This window comes from Pelodiscus sinensis, unplaced genomic scaffold, assembly GCF_049634645.1.
Source record: "Pelodiscus sinensis isolate JC-2024 unplaced genomic scaffold, ASM4963464v1 ctg44, whole genome shotgun sequence".
Classification (NCBI taxonomy): Eukaryota; Metazoa; Chordata; order Testudines; family Trionychidae; genus Pelodiscus; species Pelodiscus sinensis.
The window spans coordinates 1,167,135-1,188,809 of record NW_027465914.1 but is presented as its reverse complement, the minus strand read 5'-3'; the positions used below and the strand labels follow the sequence as shown (position 1 = coordinate 1,188,809).

The window sequence follows — 21,675 nt, the reverse complement described above, 5'->3', positions numbered from 1 at the left end:
CAGATTTGAATGTCTTCTGAAGTAGGATGCAGGTTAGCAGGTCATTGAGACTGTGTCCTTTCTGGTTGAAATGACAAGAAACTGTTTTCTCTTTGTGATCTTGTCTGATATCTGTTTTGTGGGCATTAATCCTTTGGCGAAGTGTCTGAGATGTTTGTCCAATGTACATAGCAGACGGACACTTTCGGCACATGATAGCATAGATTATATTTCTGGATGCGCAGGAATATGTGTTCTTGATCTTATAACTCACTTGGTTAGGTCCAATAATGGTATCAGCAGAATGAATATGTGGACAAAGCTGGCAACGGGGTTTGTTGCAAGGGAAGGTACCAGGGTTGGTATTAGTGTGGTATGTCCTGTGGTGATTGGTAAGAATCATCTTGAGGTTAGGTGGTTGTCTATAGGAGACTATGGGTCTGTCTCCCAGAGCCTCTTTGAGTATGGTATCCTGTTCCAATATAGGCTGTAGTTTATTGATAATGTGTTGGACAGGTTTAAGCTGGCATTCAAATCTGCACTTGAAAGGGAATCCTCTGAACTGGCATTCATGCTAAAATTCGACACCCTCCGCACCGGACTTAACAAAGACCCCAACTATCTTACACATTACAAAGATAGCTTCCCCAATTATCACCTCTAATACTATTAACTCACAGACATTTCCCCTTCCCCACCTCTAATATCATTAACTCACTGGCATTCACCTTCCTTCCCCCCCCCCCCCCCCACATCCCCCTTCTGTTCTGTAATGTGATTTGTCCTTTTCATGTGTGTTCATTTTCTTAAATTGTATCCTTTGGTATATATGGTTGTGACTGTTTTCTTCCATTATTTGATCTGAGGAAGTGGGTCTGGCCCACGAAAGCTCATCATCTAATAAACCATCTTGTTAGTCTTTAAAGTGCTACATTGTCCTATAAAGACTAAGAAAATGCTTGCAACTTTTAAAATATGCCAGTTACTTGCTGTTTGATGCACAAAGCTATTTTTTAAAAATTCCAGTATGTAATAGGTACTTTCCAGGCAGAAAAGAAAGAATCATCCCTGCTCCAAACAGCTAACAGTCTAAGCTTAGGTTGGTGGACAAATAGACATTGAATTATAGATTCTTTACCATTCCTGCCAATCCTTTTTTGTGTGGCTATTCTTTCTGCTTCCAAATCAAATTTAATACAACAAAAATTGCTTTCCAGAAAAAAAAAATCTTATATAACGCTGGTATGGGTCTGTCACCATGAAATAAAGAGATTAGATGTCCATGTAGATCAGGGTCTTGCCTTGATCTGGCCCCAAGGCTCAGGGTTCCCATCTTCCTTTTTTTTTTTTTTTTTTTTTTTTTTTTGCTTCTCTCTTGTGTGTAGTTCCCAGCTGGCTTTTCTGTGGGTCTGGGAATGGAGATTATAACTGAAATATTCGTACTACTGAACAAAACAATATGGTTGTTCTTTCCAAAATGTACAACTGAGCACAGACCAGTGTAACTTTGAAAATTTACTAGACAGAAGAAAAATGCTGCTTTTAATCATCTTAATGCACATGAACAAGCACAGAAACAATTTCCTTACCTTCTCATTTTCTTAAATTTTCCCCCTTTATTGTTTTAGTCCTAAACATTTTTCATGGCACTAGACTGTATTTTTTGGGGGGGGGGGGGGTGGTTTTTTGGGGTTTTTTTTTGTCCCTTTTGCTGCCTGATTGGTCAGTTTCAGTTCCAAATGAGGTCTGGGGTTTGACTGGTAAGTTTGTAATTCTGGTGTTTGTAACTCTGAGGTTCTACTGTATTTCTAATTGTTAGATAGCTAGAAATGGGCATATCTGCTGAAAGAATGTGAGTTTGAGAAGATAGCTGTCTGAAAGCAGCAGTCCTTTCCCTCCCTGAGAATCCTTTGGTGTACAGTGAAAGTCAGTGTTAAGTTAATTTTTTTCCCCCAACATTACTATGAGGTGGTTTACACTAGAATATTAGATCAGTTTAACTTCTTCAGACAGAGGTGTGAAGAATCCACACTTCTGAGTGGAGTGAGGTGACAGAACTAGCTACTGCCTCATGGGAGGGAGGATCACCTACTTTGGCACGGTAATCCCTTTGGTTGGCATAAGTAGTATCTACACTTACCTGCTACAACGGGTCTCCTGCAGTGGTGCCACTATAGTTTAAATGTAGACAAACGATTTAAAAGTGCCTCCACACTCATCTGTTCTGTCAATCTGTCCAGTCAAAGCAATATTCACTTCCTTACTTCCCAAAATACATTTTTACCATCTTTAACACCAGTTACCACTGCAAAACCAATGCAGATATGGGAGAGTCTAATGTGGCTGCCCTGGCTCATCCACTTCTAATGGAGCAGTTAATTAAGTTTCCTGTGCATGTGCTTAGCTTTTCCTTCCCAGCTCCAATAAAGACAATGAGCTTCTGTGGGTGTAACTGAACACACATATTGAAAACAATGGTATTGAATAAGTGTAGCAGAGTTATCATCAGACCTGCAAAGTCTTTATTACTGGAGACAATGAGCAAACTAGAAAGAACATAACCTGAGTTCCTATTCCAGGATAGAATTTGTATGGATGGCAATTAGGAAATAATATATGTACTCATAATTGGCATAAAACCGACATGAAAAACTTTTATTATTAACAACAGCATCCCAGTAATGCCTAGAGACCCCAGATAAGATCAGAGACTCATTCAAATAGGAATTGTGCAAGTATGGAAACTACACCTCGCCTGAGGAACTTTCAATCTAAATAGATCAGCGGAAGTGAGGGAGAAAAGAAGCAATCTGATCCCTATTTTACAAATGAGGAACTGAGGCAGAGTCATTTAAGTAACTTAGTCTAGGTCACACAGGAACTTTGTAGCAAACACAGGCATCAAACCCGGAAGGCCAGGAACAATGATTTAACCACATGCTCAGACTTCTTAGGTAGATTCACCATACTGAAAAAATGACCCCTCCCACGTCATTTATTTTAAACATAGATTTTGTTCAGTTCCATAAAATCTATGTGGGTTCTTGAAAGTCATGAGCTTCCAAAGGCTACTTCTACACTGTTCGTTTTTTGCAGAAAAGGAAATGCAAGTGAAGTGCTCATTAGCAAATCTTGCACTCTCATTTGCACATTCTCTTCCGATCCTTTTTGTGGAAGAGGTTTTTGAAAAAAAAACAAAAAACCCCACAGTGAATAGGAATAAGGGTTCTTGCGCAAAAGGTTTTTTTTTTTTTCCAAAAAATGTCCCCATTTACACTGCATTTTTTCCATAAAAACCTCTTCCGCATATGCAAATGAGAGCGTAAGATTTGCTAATGCACACTTCATTTGCATTTCCACTTCTGCAAAAAACGAATAGTGTAGACGTAGCCAAAAGGAAGCTTAAAAACCTGTTAAAAAGGGAAGAATCCTACGCACTGGGGTTATAATAGTGGAGATGTTTGCAACAAAGGGAGACAGTTTACATAGAAGCTGAAGTTAACCTATGGAATTCACTCTTGCAAGAAATAAGTCTGATCACAGACTTCTCCCCACTTGCAGCAAGAAATGCAAACTCATTTATTTGACTGAGCTGCTTGTGACAGATGCAATAATCACAAACAACAAAAAACCCATAAGCCAACTAAACATTTTCTCCTAAAAAAAAGAAAGAAACATTTTGCATACCGTGATAAGGATTAGAAAAACAAACAGAGTAATGAATAAGTGGCACCCAGTGTGAAGTTAATGCATGGGAAATCTTGTGGGGGTTGCCTCTGCTGAAATAAACTTGGTTAAGAATAGTTAGAGAGCACAAAAGCAAAAGTGAGTAAAAAAATTAACAGAATAAGTTCTTCATTTCAGCCTATGGAGGAAGTTCTGAAAATGAAGTAGTGCAGCTTCATTTGGCACCTAGTGTGTATAAGACCTGCTCCAAAGCTTACTGAAGACAATGGAAGTTTTTCTGTTTACTTCAGTGAACTTTGGAGCAGGCCTATAAAATGGATGAGCCTCATTTCAGGAAAGATCATAAGCATTCAATGAGTCTACTCTACCATTACTTAATTGTACGGGGTCCTAACTTACCACTTACCAGGCCCAAATATGGAAGGAAGACCAAACTGAAGGACACAAAAATATTATTCATGTAGAACACTTAAAATGTTGTGAGATTACTGTAATCAGCTCTACATCTAATCTCCCTCTTATGACTCTGCATTTGTAATCTTCGTCATCTCCAGCAATAAAAGTGGAAGGACAGAAAATTTGCCATTTGATGGGTATAAAGGCGAGATTGGAAGGTGAATGACAATTTTGCTCCATGTAAAACTTCCAGCAGGCTCAGAATGTAGGAGCAGACTCTGAATATAATCTTCATAAATGGTCAATTTTTCATAAATAAAAATGTGAACTGTAGCTTTTCCTGGTGAATTTAATAAATGCAGATATGAAAAATATATTTGTCAGACTGAATACTCAGACAGCATAGCAAAAAGGATTGAATGTCTTAGCTATCAAAAGTCTTGTAATAACAGATGTACAGTATAATAAAGTTCACAAGTGGGCTAACAGAAACGTTTCTCATGATTTCATGACTTTTTATGGTAATTCTTTCTTCTGAGCATCAGCCAATACACTCGAGTCACTCTTGAACTCTTCATTAAGGACAGGGTCAAGTGTTGCCTAAAATACATGTATTCAGAACTTGTCTCAGTTCTCTCATCCAACACAATGACCAGTGAATATTCAACAGTGAATCACTAGATTCTACTTCACTTTTTCACATAACTGAAGAAGATTAAAAACACTGAATGACAAAATATAGAATGTATTGTATCAGAAATTATACATAGTTCCTAGTTCAATGGGGAAATGCTGATAGGCACTTTTGCCTACAGCACTAAAATTCCCTGCTCAGTCAGTGGGACTATTCAACAAGCATTGTTTCTCATAGAATGATTACTTACCAGCATAAAGACCCTAGGTATGAAGCTTTAGATGGCAAGGTCATGAGCTTTTTTAATATAGTATTAAGATGCTTCATTGTGTGGAAAATAAATATTACAAAATAAATATCACAGAACAGCTTTTAGTCTAACATGCTATCGCTTTCAATAACTTTCATCTCCGAGGTTGAAATTTCCCAATTTGGGGCCAGACTTTCTACTGCCCTAGGTTTCCATTAAGTACAGCAGAGTGAGGGGTGCTAGTGAGCTGGTTGTGGCTCCCTGATTCTCTGGTTCAGCTTTGGCCCTTGCCCCTGTAAGAGAATCCTAGATGCTGCTCTAATTAGTGTGGGCTAGTCATGGGCTTCATTGACCTTGGAATTTTTCTGATTTGTATGAGGAACAAGATCATTTCCCTGAATGACATTTCCTCAGAATGACAGAGCACAAAGTGGCTTACATCTGTCTTTTAAGTATCACCCATTTTCAGCTGTGCCAAAGCACAGCTCAGCCACAGGCATCTTTGTATTAGCTTCAGTCAGAATACAATGGGGCCCTAGGGGCCCTCTTCTGCAGTTAAATACACGCTTAACTTTATGCATGTGAGTAGTTCCATGGTGAAATACAACAGATACCTCTTACGCAGTCACAGTGCCGGATACTGCTGGGAGGAGGGCTATTTCTCCTTGTGCTGCAGCTTAGCTCCATTGTCACTAAGCTGTGCACCCAAAATGCAACAGTACGCTGATATTCGGCTGAAGTACCCTATGAAATAAATTCATCCATTGCTTGCTGTAGCATTCCATGGAGCGCAAATGAGGCCTGCTGCTCACTGAAATCCACCATAACTGAGTATGGCTCCTTACTCTTCCGTAGAAGCATCTGGGATTTTTTTCCACATAGGATAATTCTAGCTCCTTTATTTTATACTAAATAATCCTTTTTAAAGACTGATTCATCAGAGCTCATCAGATTTGAGGTCAAAAAACTTTAAGGGACTCCATAATCTTTCCACATATAGAAGTGGCCAGATTCAGAGCTTAGTTAAATCTGGACAAACCTTACTAGCATCACTAAATTTCCTCTGGATTTTCAGAATTTGTACTAGAATGCTTAAATAGAAACTTTCACACGGGCAGGTATTACAAAGCATGTAGTTTTCAGTGATTTCGCTCGCACGGCACTTACACTTATGTAGTCACGTCCTCTGCAGTCAATCAACACATGTAGACTAAATATCAAGCCAGAAGTGTGTTGCAATGTGCATTAATGGCACCAAGGTAATGTTGGAAAGCTGAGATTGGTCAGCAAGCAAATGTGTTGCCTGAGGTTAAGAAAACTAACATCCCTCTGCCCCTGTGGTTTTTGCACCTGAATCATATGAAAGGGAGATAAAGAGAGTTGACTGCCTGTTCTGTCAGTGTGACATCAGCTGTGCTGTCATCAAAAAGTTAATGTTTCTTCATTTACATTTTGGAATAAAGACACCTTAAAAGCATTACAGCAAATAACAAAACCACAGAGGAAGCCTAAAAATGACTCATGAAACCTGTTACCACACACACACACCAGTCCAGGCCTATATAAGCTTTATAGCTGTGACCATCAGACACAGAAGACCTCAGATTTTCCTTTTTCAGCAGTGACCATCTGATAACACCATGAAATACATCCTTCTCTGCATTGCACCGTTCTTGCCTGGAATTCTTGGTCTCCCAGGTTCGCTTAAACCAGAGCCATGGAACTCCAACAACCAGAAGCGTATAGAGGTATGTCATGAATGGGCTATCTGTCAGGCTGTTCAACTAACCCGCAAATATACTGCTTTTCCATTGTAAGTCTACATCTTAATAATTATATTTCTTTCCAGAGAGCAGGTGACATTGTATTTTATTTCAGTGGTATGTAGTTGTTACAAGTCAGTTGACAAAAAATAGAAGGTATAAAGTAAAATTTTGAAAGCCCCCTATGTGAAATTGCAAAAGTGAATTAGGACCAGGTATTAAAGATATAAAATTACCCAAAGATGAGAGAGAGAGCGAGAGAGAGAGAGAGATCATGGCTATTTTTAGTAAAAGTCAGGAAAAGCTTCCATCAATTTTTCTTTTTTGCCCATGTCCTCTCTGTGACTTTTACAAAAATGTCCATGAAAAAATCTTATCCTTAATATTATTTATAAATGACAGGGTGGTATGATTCTCATGACCACTAAGGGTCTTTTATAATACCAGATGGGTAATATAAAGGGACTTTACAATGAATGTAAATTTACACCCATTTTAAAATGGTGTACAAAATGGTGTACAAAAGGCACTGGTGTAAATGAGAAGTAGGAGCCTAAGTTCTTAGGCCTGAAAAGGTCCAGGCATAAGCAATTACTCAAATCCAGAACTAACTAACCCTTGCACAACACTCTTTTGTGTATTTCATAAAAGACAGAATAGAGCACTGCAGCATTTTGATATGAAGTAAGATTAAGTACAGAGTTCTCAAAGGAGAAAGGTAGTGACAATTTTAACACAAATCCACATTGTTATTTTAGAATCATAGAATACTACAACTGGAAGGGACCCCGAGAGGTCATTGAGTCCAGTCCCCTGCCCTCACGGCAGGGCCCAGTACCATCTAGACCATCCCTGAGAGATGTCTATCTAACCTGCTCTTAAATATCTCCAGAGATGGAGATTCCACAACCTCCCTAGGCAATTTATTCCAGTGTTTAACCACCCTGACAGTTAGGAAGTTTTCCTAATGTCTAACCTAAACTTTCCTTGCTGCAGTTTAAGCCCATTGTGTCTTCTCCTAGGCTACGTCTACACTGGCCCCTTTTCCGAAAGGGGCATGGTAATTTCAGAGATCGTAATAGGGAAATCCGCGGGGGATTTAAATATCCCCCGCGGCATTTAAATCAAAATGTCTGCCGCTTTTTTCCGGCTTTTAGAAAAGCCGGAAAAGAGCGTCTACACTGGCCCCGATCCTCCGGAAAAAGCGCCCTTTTCCGGAGGATCTTATTCCTACTTCGAAGTAGGAATATTTAAATCCCCCGTGGATTTCCCTATTACGATCTCAAAAATTACCATGCCCCTACCGGAAAAGGGGCCAATGTAGACGAGCCCCTAGTGTTCATTTATATTGGAAAAGTGGTCTCATATCTGTCTGAACTGTTTCCCTTTTATGACAGAGTACTGTGATTTTCTAGGGATCTAGTAATTGAAGTATAGTCAAGGATCTGGATCTTATACTTGCCGACAAATTGATTCTTTAAGGTATAAGAGAACACAACTGGAGATGAACCCTGAATCTAAAGTTTCTTTTTATTTTCAGGATTATCTGCACAGGTTCTTTCCATCTATTAATAAAGTAGGTGGTTGGGACTTAGAAGAGAAAATTAAAGAGATGCAGAAATTTTTCCACCTGACTGTAACAGGAAAATTAAATTCACAAACAGAAGAAATGATGGCACGGCCAAGGTGTGGAGTCCCCGGTGTATTAGATTACAGCACATTTCCAGGAACTCCAAGATGGAGGAAGAATGTATTGACTTACAGCTTGGTTATATGCCACTTTTGTGCATTTTGTTTTGTTTTAATGCTGGCATATTATTCCATGCCTTAAATGACAATAATTTCTTTTCTTTTGCTGCTGAAAGGATTCTGAATTATACACCTGATCTGCCTCGTTCTATGGTGGTGAAAGCGATCAAAAAGGCATTTCAGGTGTGGAGTGATGTGACTCCACTGAGATTTCAAAACGTTGCCAGGGGAGAAGCGGATATCCTAATTCGTTTTGCACATGGTGGTGAGGCTACTGCTATGTTTTTAAGAATCCATGAATTACATTTATTTAAAGTTGAAGCTATACTTTAAAAGCTTACATGTTTTCATACCCAAAGGCTGAAGAGAGAACAATTATTTTCATTCTGAGTTCATCCGATCTTTATCATGTCCTGCAGTTTTATATTTGTGTATCAGTTTAACTAATCAACCATCACAAAATCCCTTGGAAGTTCAAACTGTAAAATGAGGAAAATAGTGTCAACGTATATGTGATTGTAAAAGTACTCCTCTGCTAAGATCATTATTCCTATATATGAGCAAACAAGGAGTCTTCACACTTGTGAACGGTTTAAACACCTTGGTCATATGCCTCAAAACATTTTTTTTGCCTCATTAGAGACAAACACAAATACAACAGAGCTTCTTTCCACTGTAGTCCAACGCAAGGGGGACTATTTTGGATTACAGTTTTATTTTAGGCTTCTAAGAAGTCTGAAAGGGGGAGAATGTGTGTGTATACGCACACATGCACATACTTTAGTTCCTCTCTCACTACAACTACAGGGCACCCCTCTTTCACAAAAGCCTATGCAACTGAAGCACCGATTAGCATATTGTCATGCTTCATTTGCATAATTCATTAGTGGCCATTTTTGCGCAAGAGTCTTTGTGCAAAAAAGAGCCATCTACACAGCTCCTTTTTGCACAAAAACACCCTCTTGCGCAAGAGCTATTCTTTCTGAAAAAATTGAGAAGAATGGCTCTTGTGAAAGAGGGTGTTTTTGCCCAAAAAGGAGCTGTGTAGAGGGCTACTTTTTGTGCAAAAGCCTCTTGTGCAAAAATGTCCCCTGATTAATTATGCAAATGAAGCAGGGAAATATGCTAATCTGCACTTTGTTTGCATAGGCTTTTGTGCTAAAGAGATGCAGTGTAGACATACAAGTGTTAGTCCTCCTCTTAAGTGCTGTTTACACTAGATTTTTATTTTGATAAAGCTATGTCCCTCGGTCGGCCGTGTGAAAAATCCTGACCCTTGAGAGTCATCTATACTAGCCAGTGTAGACTAGTGCTAGGTCAAGAGGAGACTTCTCCCATTGACCTAGCTACCCCTTCTTGGGGAGGTGATGTACCTCCACCAAGGAGAGAACTCCTATTACTGTGGGCGCTACTTATGCTGAAGTGCTACAGTGGTGCAGCTGTAGCATTCTGAGTGTAGCCAAACCCTTAAAGATTCATTCCCAAACATCCAATAGTACAATAATGTTGTAGGCAGAAGAGGAGAGTCAACCTTTTCCATCCAACCTCCACTCCAGCTGAAGATCCAGACACCTCAGCCACTCTTACGGGAGATTCTAACAGAAGACACATTAAATTAGTTTACCAAATGAGAGGCTCAGTTTTTCAAAGCAGTGGTTCCCTAAAATCATTCACTTGAAGTAGCACAGGTAGTGCAGGTAGCATAATCTATCCTTATTATTGCCCAATGCTCTCAATTCTAGGACCTTGCCTTCAGATGCTTATAACTTTGCAAAACTTAAGCCAGACATTTTCTCACTTGGTTTCAGCCTCAGGCTGAAATTTTGGAAAGTTTCAGAGAAGATGATTCAGCCATTACTGAGAAAATGCCCTCCATAAGACAGAAGTCCATGGGAAAAAATAGTTTGCAATCATGGAATTAAAAACCGGACCATAATGTGCACACACATGGGAGCTGAGTTCATTGAACAGGCAATCTTAAGTGTGACATTTCCTACCTTTTGAATGTTTGACTTTGCAACCTTAACATTATTTTAGTCTCATTTTAATATATTATTATCTACAATGAATAAAAGCAAATTCTAAACTTCAAGATATGTAACTGTGTTTAAAATGAATCATTGTGTTAATTGATGACATATTAATTTCCTTTCCTATGCAGCACACGGCGACCAATCTCCCTTTGATGGAAGGGGAGGAGTACTGGCTCATGCCTTTGCACCAAGCCCAGGGATAGGAGGAGATGCTCATTTTGATGAAGCTGAGAAATGGTCACAAAATCATATAGGTAAAGTATTTCCTGTGCCCGTCGCAACAAATTCAGCATTTTCTTCCTATAACTGTTTGTCCCTCTCTCTTATATATAATGTAACATACTTACCTTTGCCTGCCAGAGCATATATATAAGGTCTGTATTCTGTGGAGCTCAAATCACTTTACAAAAGTGGGAGAGCAATATTATCCTGGTGTTTTTGTAAGTTAGACACAACTTTAAGTGATTGTCAAAAGTGATCTCCATTAACAAAAGGAGAGTCAGGAATAGATTGCAGGTTTCCTGACTTCCCATTCATGGCCTCTGAAAAATTCTTACTAAAACATGGGAGAGCAGATAAACTTAAATTAAACCTATAGGATTTCATCACAATGAAAAGATGTGAATTCTTCTGCTTGTGATTCTCCGTTCCATTGTATGTTAACAATTCTTTTCCTCTTTTTATTATATGAAAAATTTAGGAACAAATTTGTTCCTTGTTGCTGCTCATGAATTTGGCCATTCTTTGGGACTGGGTCATTCAAATGTTCAAGGTGCTCTGACGTACCCTATTTATCGCTACTGGGATCCAAACACCTTCGTCCTTCCAGATGACGACAGACAAGGAATTCAGCGATTATATGGTAATTTCAGTGTCAGATGTTAATTTTGATATAAAAAAATACCAAAAAGGGACAGATTTTGTCATACTTTAAGTACCTTACTCAGACAGCCAAACTGATTTGAATGGTCTACTCTCTGAGCAAGGTACTACTCAGTGAGAGTACCTAAACTTAGATCAAGCCAACATGATATACTTTATCCCTTCCGCCTATTCTTTCTGGAGTCTAAGAGCAAGCTGTCCATATCGCAAAACCACCTAATGGAGTTATAGACCGGGACTGACAAAGGGTCCCCTACACACCAGTGCTTTGCAGAAATCAATGATGGCATGCTGCTAACCTAACTGCCAGTGAGTAGTACCTTGCTCTACCAAAGAGGATATTGAAAGCAGTATGGCTGCTTGCTGAATGTGAGATTGTGCAATGTGGCTGTGTCTAGACTGGCCAGTTTTTCCGCAAAAACAGCTGCTTTTGCGGAAAAACTTGCTAGCTGTCTACACTGGCTGCTTGAATTTCTGCAAGAACACTGACGATCTCATGTAAGATTGTCATTGTTCTTGCGGAAATACTATGCTGCTCCAGTTTGGGCAAAAGCCCTCTTGCGCAAATCATTTGCGCAAGAGGGCCAGTGTAGACAGCACAGTACTGTTTTGCACAAAAAAGCCCTGATGGCTAAAATGGCGATCGGGGCTTTTTTGCGCAAAAGCGCGTCTAGATTGGCACAGATGCTTTTCCGCAAAAAGTGCTTTTGCGGAAAAGCGTCCACGCCAATCTAGATGCTCTTTTCTGAAAATGCTTTTAACAGAAAACTTTTCCATTAAAAGCATTTCCGGAAATCATGCCAGTCTAGACGTAGCCTGTAAGTATGGCAGAATCTGGCCCTCACATCACTGTTCTCGGAGTCAGGACCTACTCATTCTAAGTTACAGTGGCAAAACTATGCTCTAAAACTATGGCACTTGTGTGTGAACATTTGCTTCCATCAGACACTTCACAAAGGGACAGCAATCATGGTACATATTTCTCTGAATTTTGTCTCAAACAAATACCTTATTATTTCCGTATTTCTATTCCACAGGCAGAAAAAGAGAAAACTTCTAAAGAACCATGGTGTTTTTAAAGAGAATGAAGAAGTCAGCAAGTGTACTTTTCTTTCACACCAGAAATGTTTCATTTTATTTCTTTAAATGGCAAATGTTTGAAGATCAATTTCTGCTCCTATACATTTAGGCTACGTCTAGACAGCAGTTCTATTTTGGGATATCAAAAGTATCCACAAATAGCTATTTCGCATCTTTAAATGCACCCATTACTTCGGAATATATTCCGGTGTCCCTGTAGCCCTCGTTCCATGAAGGTTAAGGGACTTGCTGGAATAGCGCTTTATTCTGAAATTTCAAAATAATCTATTTCAAAATTAGATTGAAATAAGATATGCAATTTGCGTAGCTCAAATTGCGTAGCTTATTTTGACCTACGGGTGCAGTGGAGATGCACCTTTACTGAGATTTGAAAACCTCTTTAAATGTATTCAGTAGTTTCTATGAAAATAAAAATTCTCCCAGCACTATTCTGCCATCCTACATTCCTGTCTGTCAAACGCTGGTGGTTTGCATTTCACTGGGGGGCTCGGTGACTACTATATGGTCAATGCATGCAGGACAAAAATTGTCAGGTGGGTGCTTGAAGTGCATCTAACATCACGACTTAGGCTCTCTGTTCCCAGCCCATTCCCTTCTCCTCCTTACTGCATATACATACCCAGACTCTGAGTACCCTCCACAAGGCCCAGAGAAAGCATGTAAGGCAGTGAGTGGTTCACAAAGTGTGGTCTGCAACCATCTTGCAGGTAAGCTGCAGGCTCTGGGTTCACACACCCCTATACTGGGGAGCCTACACTGGTGCTCCAGCTCTGCAGCTCCCCTCTTGGGGGAGGATCCTCATGGGCCAGATCTAGCTCATGGGGACAGGAAGCAGCTCCATGCACTCCCACTCCTCCTCCTCTGAGCAGGGGGATTGGCAGTCCAAGAAACTGTTCACCTGAAAGCTTTCCCTGCTGCTTCCATTGGCCAGATTCATGGTGCCTGAGAGCGACAGGAGGTACAGAGCCAGGTAAGTGTCGTCCCCTCCGCCCCACCTTCATATCCAAACTTCACACTCCCATTCCCGTCAGGCACCATTACTTTTTACCCTGCAAGGTAAAGTAAGGGCTGGCAGAGCCTTGAGAAGATTGGATGGGTGGCTCACGGACTGGTGGTGTTATCGAGTTAACATCAAGTCAACTCAGGGATGGTCTAGACAGTATGTGGACTGAAAGTAGGAGAAGTAGCAATCAGCTTAATCTGCAGCAAGGGAGATTTAGGTTCAATATTAGGAGAAACTTTCTAAGTAACTATAAAAACAGTTAAGCTACGGAGTAGGCTTCAAAGGGAGGTTCTGGAATCTCCATCACTGGAGGTTTTTAAGAACCAGTTAGACAAAAGTGTGTAGGAATACTTGGTCCTGCCTCAGCACAGGGAGCTGGACTAGGGGGTCTTTCTAGGTCACTTCCACCCTGCATTTCTATGATTCTCTGTAGAGCTTAACTGGTGATCATCACAGCAAAACTGACCCTCCAGCCTTCACCCAGCTCCCGTCCAACGTGAATTATTAACAAATGAGCTGGTCCCTGATATAGAGAAGTCATAAGACCAGTGAGCCTAGCAGCCCTGTCAGTGATATCTCAGGACAGCCATTCCCTCATAGAACAGTGGGGGAAGCTAGGGGATCCAATCGTTCCTCCCTGATAAAGGTCTGCAAAGCACAAACAGGGACTTAGCTTAAAAAAGCAGAGATGCCTTCCCTCAATCACTATTACAGGCACCTATCCTAAGTCTGTAAGTAAACACATGGGCGATGTCTACATTGGCCCCTTTTCTGGAAGGGGCATGTTAATTTCAGAGGTCGTAATAGGGAAATCCGTGGGGGATTTAAATAAAAATGTCCAACGCTTTTTTCCGGCTTTTAGAAAAGAGCGTCTACACTGGCCCCGATCCTCCGGAAAAAGCACCCTTTTTTGAATAAGTAGGAATAAGATCCTCCGGAAAAGGGTGCTTTTTCCGGAGGATCGGGGCCAGTGTAGACGCTCTTTTCCGGCTTTTCTAAAAGCCGGAAAAAAGCGGCGGACATTTTTATTTAAATGCCGCGGGGGATATTTAAATCCCCCGCGGATTTCCCTATTACGACCTCTGAAATTAACATGCCCCTTCCGGAAAAGGGGCCAATGTAGACGAGCCCATGCAGTTCTCAGATAGCCTTCTGACCCAGAAAGAGGCTAGACAAGAGGGAGGGTAACACACCTGAACAGTCAATGCCACTTACAGCCCAGAATTCATCAGCAACACTGAATTCCCAGAAAGACAAAGTGAAGATGATAAAAAAAACCAGACCCCATATCACTAGCTATAGGGTTTAGATCTAGCTTGGTGTGTATCACAGAAGAGTGGTTAGAGACCCCCAAGAGGCACTGGACTGAGGGTCTTCTACCATCTTAGTGGAGAAAGGGCAAGGGAGAAACCCTGCATACTGGTTACTTACAGTGGATCTTCTGGAAACCTCAACTTCTCTGAGGGTATGTCTTCGCAGCAAAGTTATTTTGAAAAAACAGCCATTATTTCAAAATAACTTCACTAGCATCTACACAGCCAAACTGCTATTTTGAAATTCATTTGAAATAGCGGAGCACTTATTCCAAATTTGGTAAACCTCATTCCATGAGGAATAAAGCCAAATTCAAAATAGCTATTTCATAATAAGTGCTGTGTAGACACATCGAAATAGGGGGCCTCCAGCCTTCCCAGGGTGCCCTGGTGGCCACTCCAGTCTCAACCAAGATCACTCCTCTCCTTCCTCCCTCCCCGGAGCCTTTAGGGGTTGACTCTGGCCACAGTGTCTGTGCCAGTTCCAAGCCTGCCAGGCCAGAGCCAGCAGTCACTACCCCTGACCCAGTGGCCCCAAAACATGAGCCAGCAAAGACTGGCAGCCAGCCCTCCACCACTCGCCAGGAGCAGTCTGCCAGCTCCCAGGAGCCTGACAGGGGCTGGAGAAGGCGGGCGCCTTCCTGGTCCAGGGTGGAGATCATGGACCTTATTCAGGTTTGGGGGGATTGCCCCCAATGTCCATGATCTCTGCACTAGAGAGAGGAATGCGGCCATCAATGGCAGGATAGCTGCCAGCCTGGCCCTAAAGGCCACATGTGAACCCAGGAGCAAGTTTGCATGAAAATCAAGTTGGTCTGGAGAGCACCCCAACCCTGAGCCTTGACCTTCTCCTCCCCTTTCTTCCTCCCCCCAAGTTTTCCCCCTTCCCTCTCCCCCCCTCTCTTCTCCCCTCTCCCGCCTCCTTTCCCCAGTCTCACCAGAGTTTCATTCTCCCCCCTCTCCCCCGGGGTTTTGTTAAATAAAGATAGTTTGTGTTCATGAAAATACGTGTATTTTATTTGACATCAGGAAGGGGGCAGAGGGAGAGGTAAGTGGAAGGACGTGAGGGAGGAATGAGGCACAAGCCCCCAGTGGGGCAGACCAGAGAGGCTCTGAGGGCTCCTCAGGATGGAAGCTCTCCCGCAGGGCCTCCTGGATACTGACAGCCCCCTGATGGACCTCTCAGATGGCAGCCTGCAGAAAGTTCAGACAGGTCCGCAGCAACGCGTCCACGAAAAGCACCAGAGTGCCCAGGGGCAGCTCTGGCTTCATGTCGCAGAGTGCTGTGATGTCCCGAGTGAAGGCAACCAGAGCACACAGAGACAAAATGGTTTCCTGTCCCTCATGGAGGTAGGCAAGCAAGCAGGGAAACCTGAGAACTGGCTGTCCAGGGGGGTGCCTTTAAGCACAGGCCTCAGACAGCCTCAGGCAGCAGCCACACAAAGTAACTCCTGACCTGATGCCCTGCCGGACCTGGTTCTGTCCGGCCTTAAATGCGATTCACCGTACACTCAGTGTGGACGCGCTATTTCGAAATAGCAAAACGCTATTTCAAAATGCATTTTGTGTGTAGACGCGCTATTTCGAAATAAGATAGTTTGAAATAATGCTGTAGTGTAGACATACTCTGAAAGAAGAAATCAGGCCCCTGAGTAATTGAAACAGATACTTCAAAGAGTTTAATTGGAAACATGTGCACAGTAAATACAAACACTATATTATTTACAGGGGAGGGTTATTTACAGGTGACTGTTTGTGAGACACAGCATGGCCAGCACCTGAGAAATAAACTTAAAGAGTCATCAGCATTTGTACAATGCCCCTTAATAAATATAATAATATGGGTTGGGATTAAGCTGCTGGATATGGAATGGAAAACAATCTCCAAAACAGGAAACACCACAAGATTAGGGGAACTCCTATTACCTAATATAGTGAATTATCAGAAAGTGTCAGTTCAACAGGGGGTCTCCATTGATCCCCTTCCCATATTCAGCCATCACAGGAAGAGTCTCTCCCCACTGAGAACCACAGACAATGATATCCCAGACCCCCTCAGCCTTTTACCCTCCTTTGCTAACTGTTGTCTGGTGACTCCTCATAGGCCCAGAACCCAGGAGGGCAAGAGTAAAGTGCTGAGAGAGACTAGAAACCTAACTATTCAGGAAACTTTTTCTATAAGGTGGAGGATCATAGCCTCTAAATTTGGTGGACGAATGATATGTGCACAGTAAATACAAACACTATATTATTTACAGGGGAGGGTTATTTACAGGTGACTGTTTGTGAGACACAGCATGGCCAGCACCTGAGAAATAAACTTAAAGAGTCATCAGCATTTGTACAATGCCCCTTAATAAATATAATAACATGGGTTGGGATTAAGCTGCTGGATATGGAATGGAAAACAATCTCCAAAACAGGAAACACCACAAGATTAGGGGAACTCCTATTACCTAATATAGTGAATTATCAGAAAGTGTCAATTCAACAGGGGAAAACACTGATCCCCTTCCCATATTCAGCCATCACAGGAAGATTCTCTCCCCATTGAGAACCACAGACAATGATATCCCAGACCCCCTCAGCCTTTTACCCTCCTTTGCTAACTGTTGTCTGGTGACTCCTCATAGGCCCAGAACCCAGGAGGGCAAGAGTAAAGTGCTGAGAGAGACTAGAAACCTAACTATTCAGGAAACTTTTTCTATGAGGTGGAGGATCATAGCCTCTAAATTTGGAGGACGAATGATATCTGCTGAGTACCTTCTTTGAAGGGCAGAGTGTTCTGAACTCCCAATAACATCAGAGGGAGTTTGAGGACACTCAGCAACTTATGGGACTGGACAATACAAGCACAGTTAAAGGCCCTGGATATCTAAAGGAAATCACCAAAATCCACAGTTAGATGTTTAAATGCCAATTAAAGCCACCCTTAGTGAATTCCCCCGGCATGTGTAATCCCCTAAGTAGTATAAGGGCCCTACCATCAATCAAACGTTAGCCCTGCCCCCTGACCCCGGAAGTCCCGCCCCCTGACCGCCAGAATTCCCTTCTCCCCTGTCACCGGAAGGCCGGCCACTGGATGGTAGTACATCCGGGTCAAGAGGGACAGCTGACCGGGTGTCATGTGACCCCCGTTAGGCCCGTCCCCTGTCACCGGAAGTCCCGCCCTTTGGGGTAATTCATCCGGGGTCAAGAGGGGCAGGTGACCGGAAGTAAGGAGTGTCATGTGACCCCTCTAAGGACTCGCCCCGCCTCCCTCAACCAATCAGGAAGGGTTTTTCCCCTGTAGGACCGCCCCGCGAACCGCTTTAACCAAGCGGGGGGGCAGTTCTGGGACCCGATGACCCGCCCAGCAGTGGGTCGTGTGACCCCTCTAAGAACTTGTCCCGCCTCCCTCTACCAATCAGGAGGGGGTTTTTCCCTGTAGGACCGCCCCGCGAACCCCTTTGACCAAACGGGGGGCAGTTTTGGGACCGGATGACCCGCCCAGCAGTGGGTTGTGTGACCCCTCTAAGAACTCGCCCCACCTCCCTCTACCAATCAGGAGGGGTTTTTTCCCTGTAGGACCGCCCCACGAATCGCTTTGACCAATCCGGGGAGTGCAGTTCCGGGACCCGTTGACCAGACCTGAGGCGGGTCGTGTGACCCCTCTAAGAGCTTCCCGTGACACCCTTTGCCAATCAGAGCATAGCACTTCCCCGTAAGTTCTAGCGCCACACAAAAGAGGCCATCTTGTTCCAAGAGCGCGTGTTTCAGAGAGCGTGCAAACGCTGAGCGGAAACATGGCTTCTTTCACCAACTTTGTTTTGGTGCCGAGAAGAAAGCGCTACATCAGCGACAGTTCCGAGGAGGAAGGAGAAGTTGAAGGGAGCCCTTTGGCCCAGCCGCTGATGGATACACCAATATCTGACGCCGAAACCCAACCGCTCACGATGCAGCCAGACAAGCTAGATGGCCTGGAGGAAGAAGGTGCCCATGGCTCTCAGGAGTCGGACAAGACGCTTGGAAAAGAAGCCAAATAGGTAAATGAAAGATCGAAGTTGGGGCATCATGGGGTTAGGAAACCGGGATTTTGTAAACTTTAAAAAAAAAATGACCAGAGCGTCTTACATTATTTCTTTCTGGCAATCTTTTGACAGCTTGACGATGCCTTTCTAGCTGACCGTCAGACCCGGGACAGCATTGCATCGGACGAGGAAGACGAACCGGGCCCACCTTGTTTTTGCTCAACACTGATACAAAGCATTGAAGAGAACGCCAAGGATGACGGCCATGAAGAATTCAGGAGGTGGCTGTGCATTGACCTAGTTGAGCCAGTGCCACATCATAAGCGTAAAAAAGTTATGCGCTCTATTGTACGCGTTGGTGTTTATACCGTCCTTAGTCACTGTCTTAGGGAAAAGCTTTTTGAGGATTGTGAGGGTTGTGTCATAAATGCGCCAGCCCAGCAGTACCATGACTGTTTGACTTGGACTCCAGAGGGTATAAACTGCAAGCTCCGGGGCCTATGTGCTGAACTGTGTTTGGAAAGCTTATTAAATACTGTTATTGCCGTAGGTCCGTGGTCCCCAACACGGTGCCCGCGGGCGCCATGGCGCCCGCAGGGGCATTTGCATGCACCTGCCAGGTGCTTGGGGTTGACCTGGCCCTGGGTACATAGCGTGTGGCGCTTGCGCGGGGGGGGGCGCGCTGGCCCCGGGCGCGCGGTGCTTGAGGGTGGGGGTGCCGGCCCCGGGCGCGCGGTGCTTGGCGGAGATGAGCATTATTATGGGGTTCTGGATGTGAAAAAGTTGTTCGGAGCGAAAAATTATTGTGAGTTTTGCCACACAGTGTACAGTCATGACCACTCTTGCAGGTATTGTTGCCGCCTCTGCTTGAGCGGAACGTGCTCAGACAGCGTGGGCGTGCCGCTGCGGTGTCCTAGCTGTAGACTATTTTGTCGAGCCAAAGAGTGCTTAGTCAGACACATAGACTGCGCATCGAAAAAACAAGTTGAATGCCTGTCTAAAACTTTGTGTGATGTGTGTCAGTCTTACATGGACAAGCGGCACCGCTGTAAAGGGCGACGCTGTAAGCAGTGTAAGGGCTTGCTTGTTGGCAACATTGACAATCATTTCTGTTTTATGGACAGCCTTAGAAAGCCCGAAGCCTCAGAAAAGTATATTTTTTATGATTTCGAATGCACGCAGGAGACGGGGTTGCACACTCCCAATTACATTTTTGCTCTGGCCCTAAAGCCAGAAAAATCCTGGGAATTTAAGGGTAGCAAGTGTCTTTCTATGTTCATTAAGACCTTTATTGGCAAAGAGTTCCGTGACTACACATTCATAGCGCACAATTCCAAAGGTTACGATGCGTACTTTGTCGTGAGACAGCTACTGAAGGAAAAGATGTGCCTAGAGCTGATCACTCAGGGTAGTAAACTAATGTGTGTGAAAGTTAAGGCCCTGGACATTCGTTTTATAGACTCTTTAAACTTCTTGCCCATGAAGCTTAGCAAGCTACTGCAGGCGATGGGGTTTGAAGGGTGCAAAGGGTATTTTCCACATTTTTTTCACACCAAAATTACGTGGGGCCTATGCCTGGTGTGGGACACTATGGTGTAGACAGTATGATGCCCAGGGAAAAAGCAGAGTTTCTCGACTGGTATCGGGACCACAGCTATGAGACGTTTGACTTGCAGAAAGAGCTCGCGTATTACTGTCAACAGGATGTTAACATTTTGAGACAGGCTTGTATTCTATATAGAAAAGAGATTATGAACATGACAGAGATGGGGGATGTAGCAGAGAGAGGCCCTGGTAAATTCACTGAGATAAACCTGTATATCGATCCTTTCCAGTACATCACGCTGGCCTCCATCTGCATGGCGATGTACAGGTTTATGCTTTTGGAGCCTAACACGGTAGCTCTTCTCCCTCCAGACAATTACCACCGGCAGAAAAAGAGATATTCGACCCCATCTATTCAGTGGCTGCTGTATACCTCTTACAAAGAAAATATACAAATACGGCATGCTTTACAGGGTGGGGCACTACAGGTAGGCCCCTACTTTTTAGACGGTTATGCCAATGTTGACGGGGTACGCACGGCCTTTGAGTTTAACGGGTGTTTTTTCCATGGCTGTGTCACCTGTTATTGTGAAAAAGCACAAAACCCTATGACAGGGACAACTTTTGGGTTTCTTTATTACAAGACGCAGCTTAAGACTGACTATCTAAAACGACTTGGTTTTGTAGTGAGGACTCTCTGGGAGCACGAGTGGGAGGTGATGAAAGAAACAGACAGGGAGCTTGCAGGCTTTTTAAACCGAGCCCAGTTACCCCAGCCTCTCAGGCCTAGGGATGCTCTTTTCGGGGGGAGGACAAACACTATCCGCCTATATTACAAGCCTAACCCCGGGGAAGAAATCCACTATTATGATTTTACCCTTTCGTAAACAAAACCAAAGAATACCCTATTGGACACCCCGATATAGTTTATGACAACTTTGGACCCCTTGCAAATTATTTTGGAATTGCAAAAGTTAAGGTGTACCCCCCGCGAGGCCTCTTTTTCCCATTGTTACCTGTCAGAGTGGGTGGCAAGCTTATGTTCCCGCTATGCCAAACATGTGCGGAAACCGAGCAGCGGGAGACGTGCACCCATACTGATGAGGAGAGAGCTATCCTGGGGACATGGTGCACGGTGGAATTGACTGTGGCCATAGCAAAGGGGTATACAGTGGCTAAAATCTGTGAAATCTGGCATTTCAGTGACAAATCTGACAAACTCTTGTCAGAGTATATCAAATTACACCTCCGTCAGGAACAAGAGGCTTCAGGGTATCCCGGCTGGTGCACAGACGAACAAAAACAAAATAAGTACGTTAACGATTTTTAC

General features: G+C 43.2%; 1 protein-coding gene across 1 annotated transcript; it reads left to right on the top strand.

Moving 5' to 3' along the window:
- The first annotated feature begins 8,023 nt into the window (after positions 1-8,023).
- On the top strand, positions 8,024-12,968 carry LOC142824869 (macrophage metalloelastase-like). The gene is made up of 5 exons (XM_075916659.1): positions 8,024-8,471; positions 8,573-8,723; positions 10,620-10,745; positions 11,192-11,353; positions 12,411-12,968. The coding sequence occupies exons 1-5, from the start codon at positions 8,214-8,216 to the stop codon at positions 12,431-12,433; spliced, it is 720 nt and encodes a 239-aa protein (XP_075772774.1). The 5' UTR covers positions 8,024-8,213; the 3' UTR covers positions 12,434-12,968.
- The last annotated feature ends 8,707 nt before the right edge of the window (positions 12,969-21,675 follow it).

Excerpts from the sequence above, each read along its gene's own strand:
- LOC142824869 (XM_075916659.1), top strand. The coding sequence starts at position 8,214 with ATGAACCCTGAATCTAAAGTTTCTTTTTATTTTCAGGATTATCTGCAC. Across the intron at positions 8,724-10,619 it reads AATTCGTTTTGCACATGGTG|CACACGGCGACCAATCTCCC; the intron begins GTGAGGCTACTG and ends TTTCCTATGCAG. Across the intron at positions 11,354-12,410 it reads AGGAATTCAGCGATTATATG|GCAGAAAAAGAGAAAACTTC; the intron begins GTAATTTCAGTG and ends TCTATTCCACAG.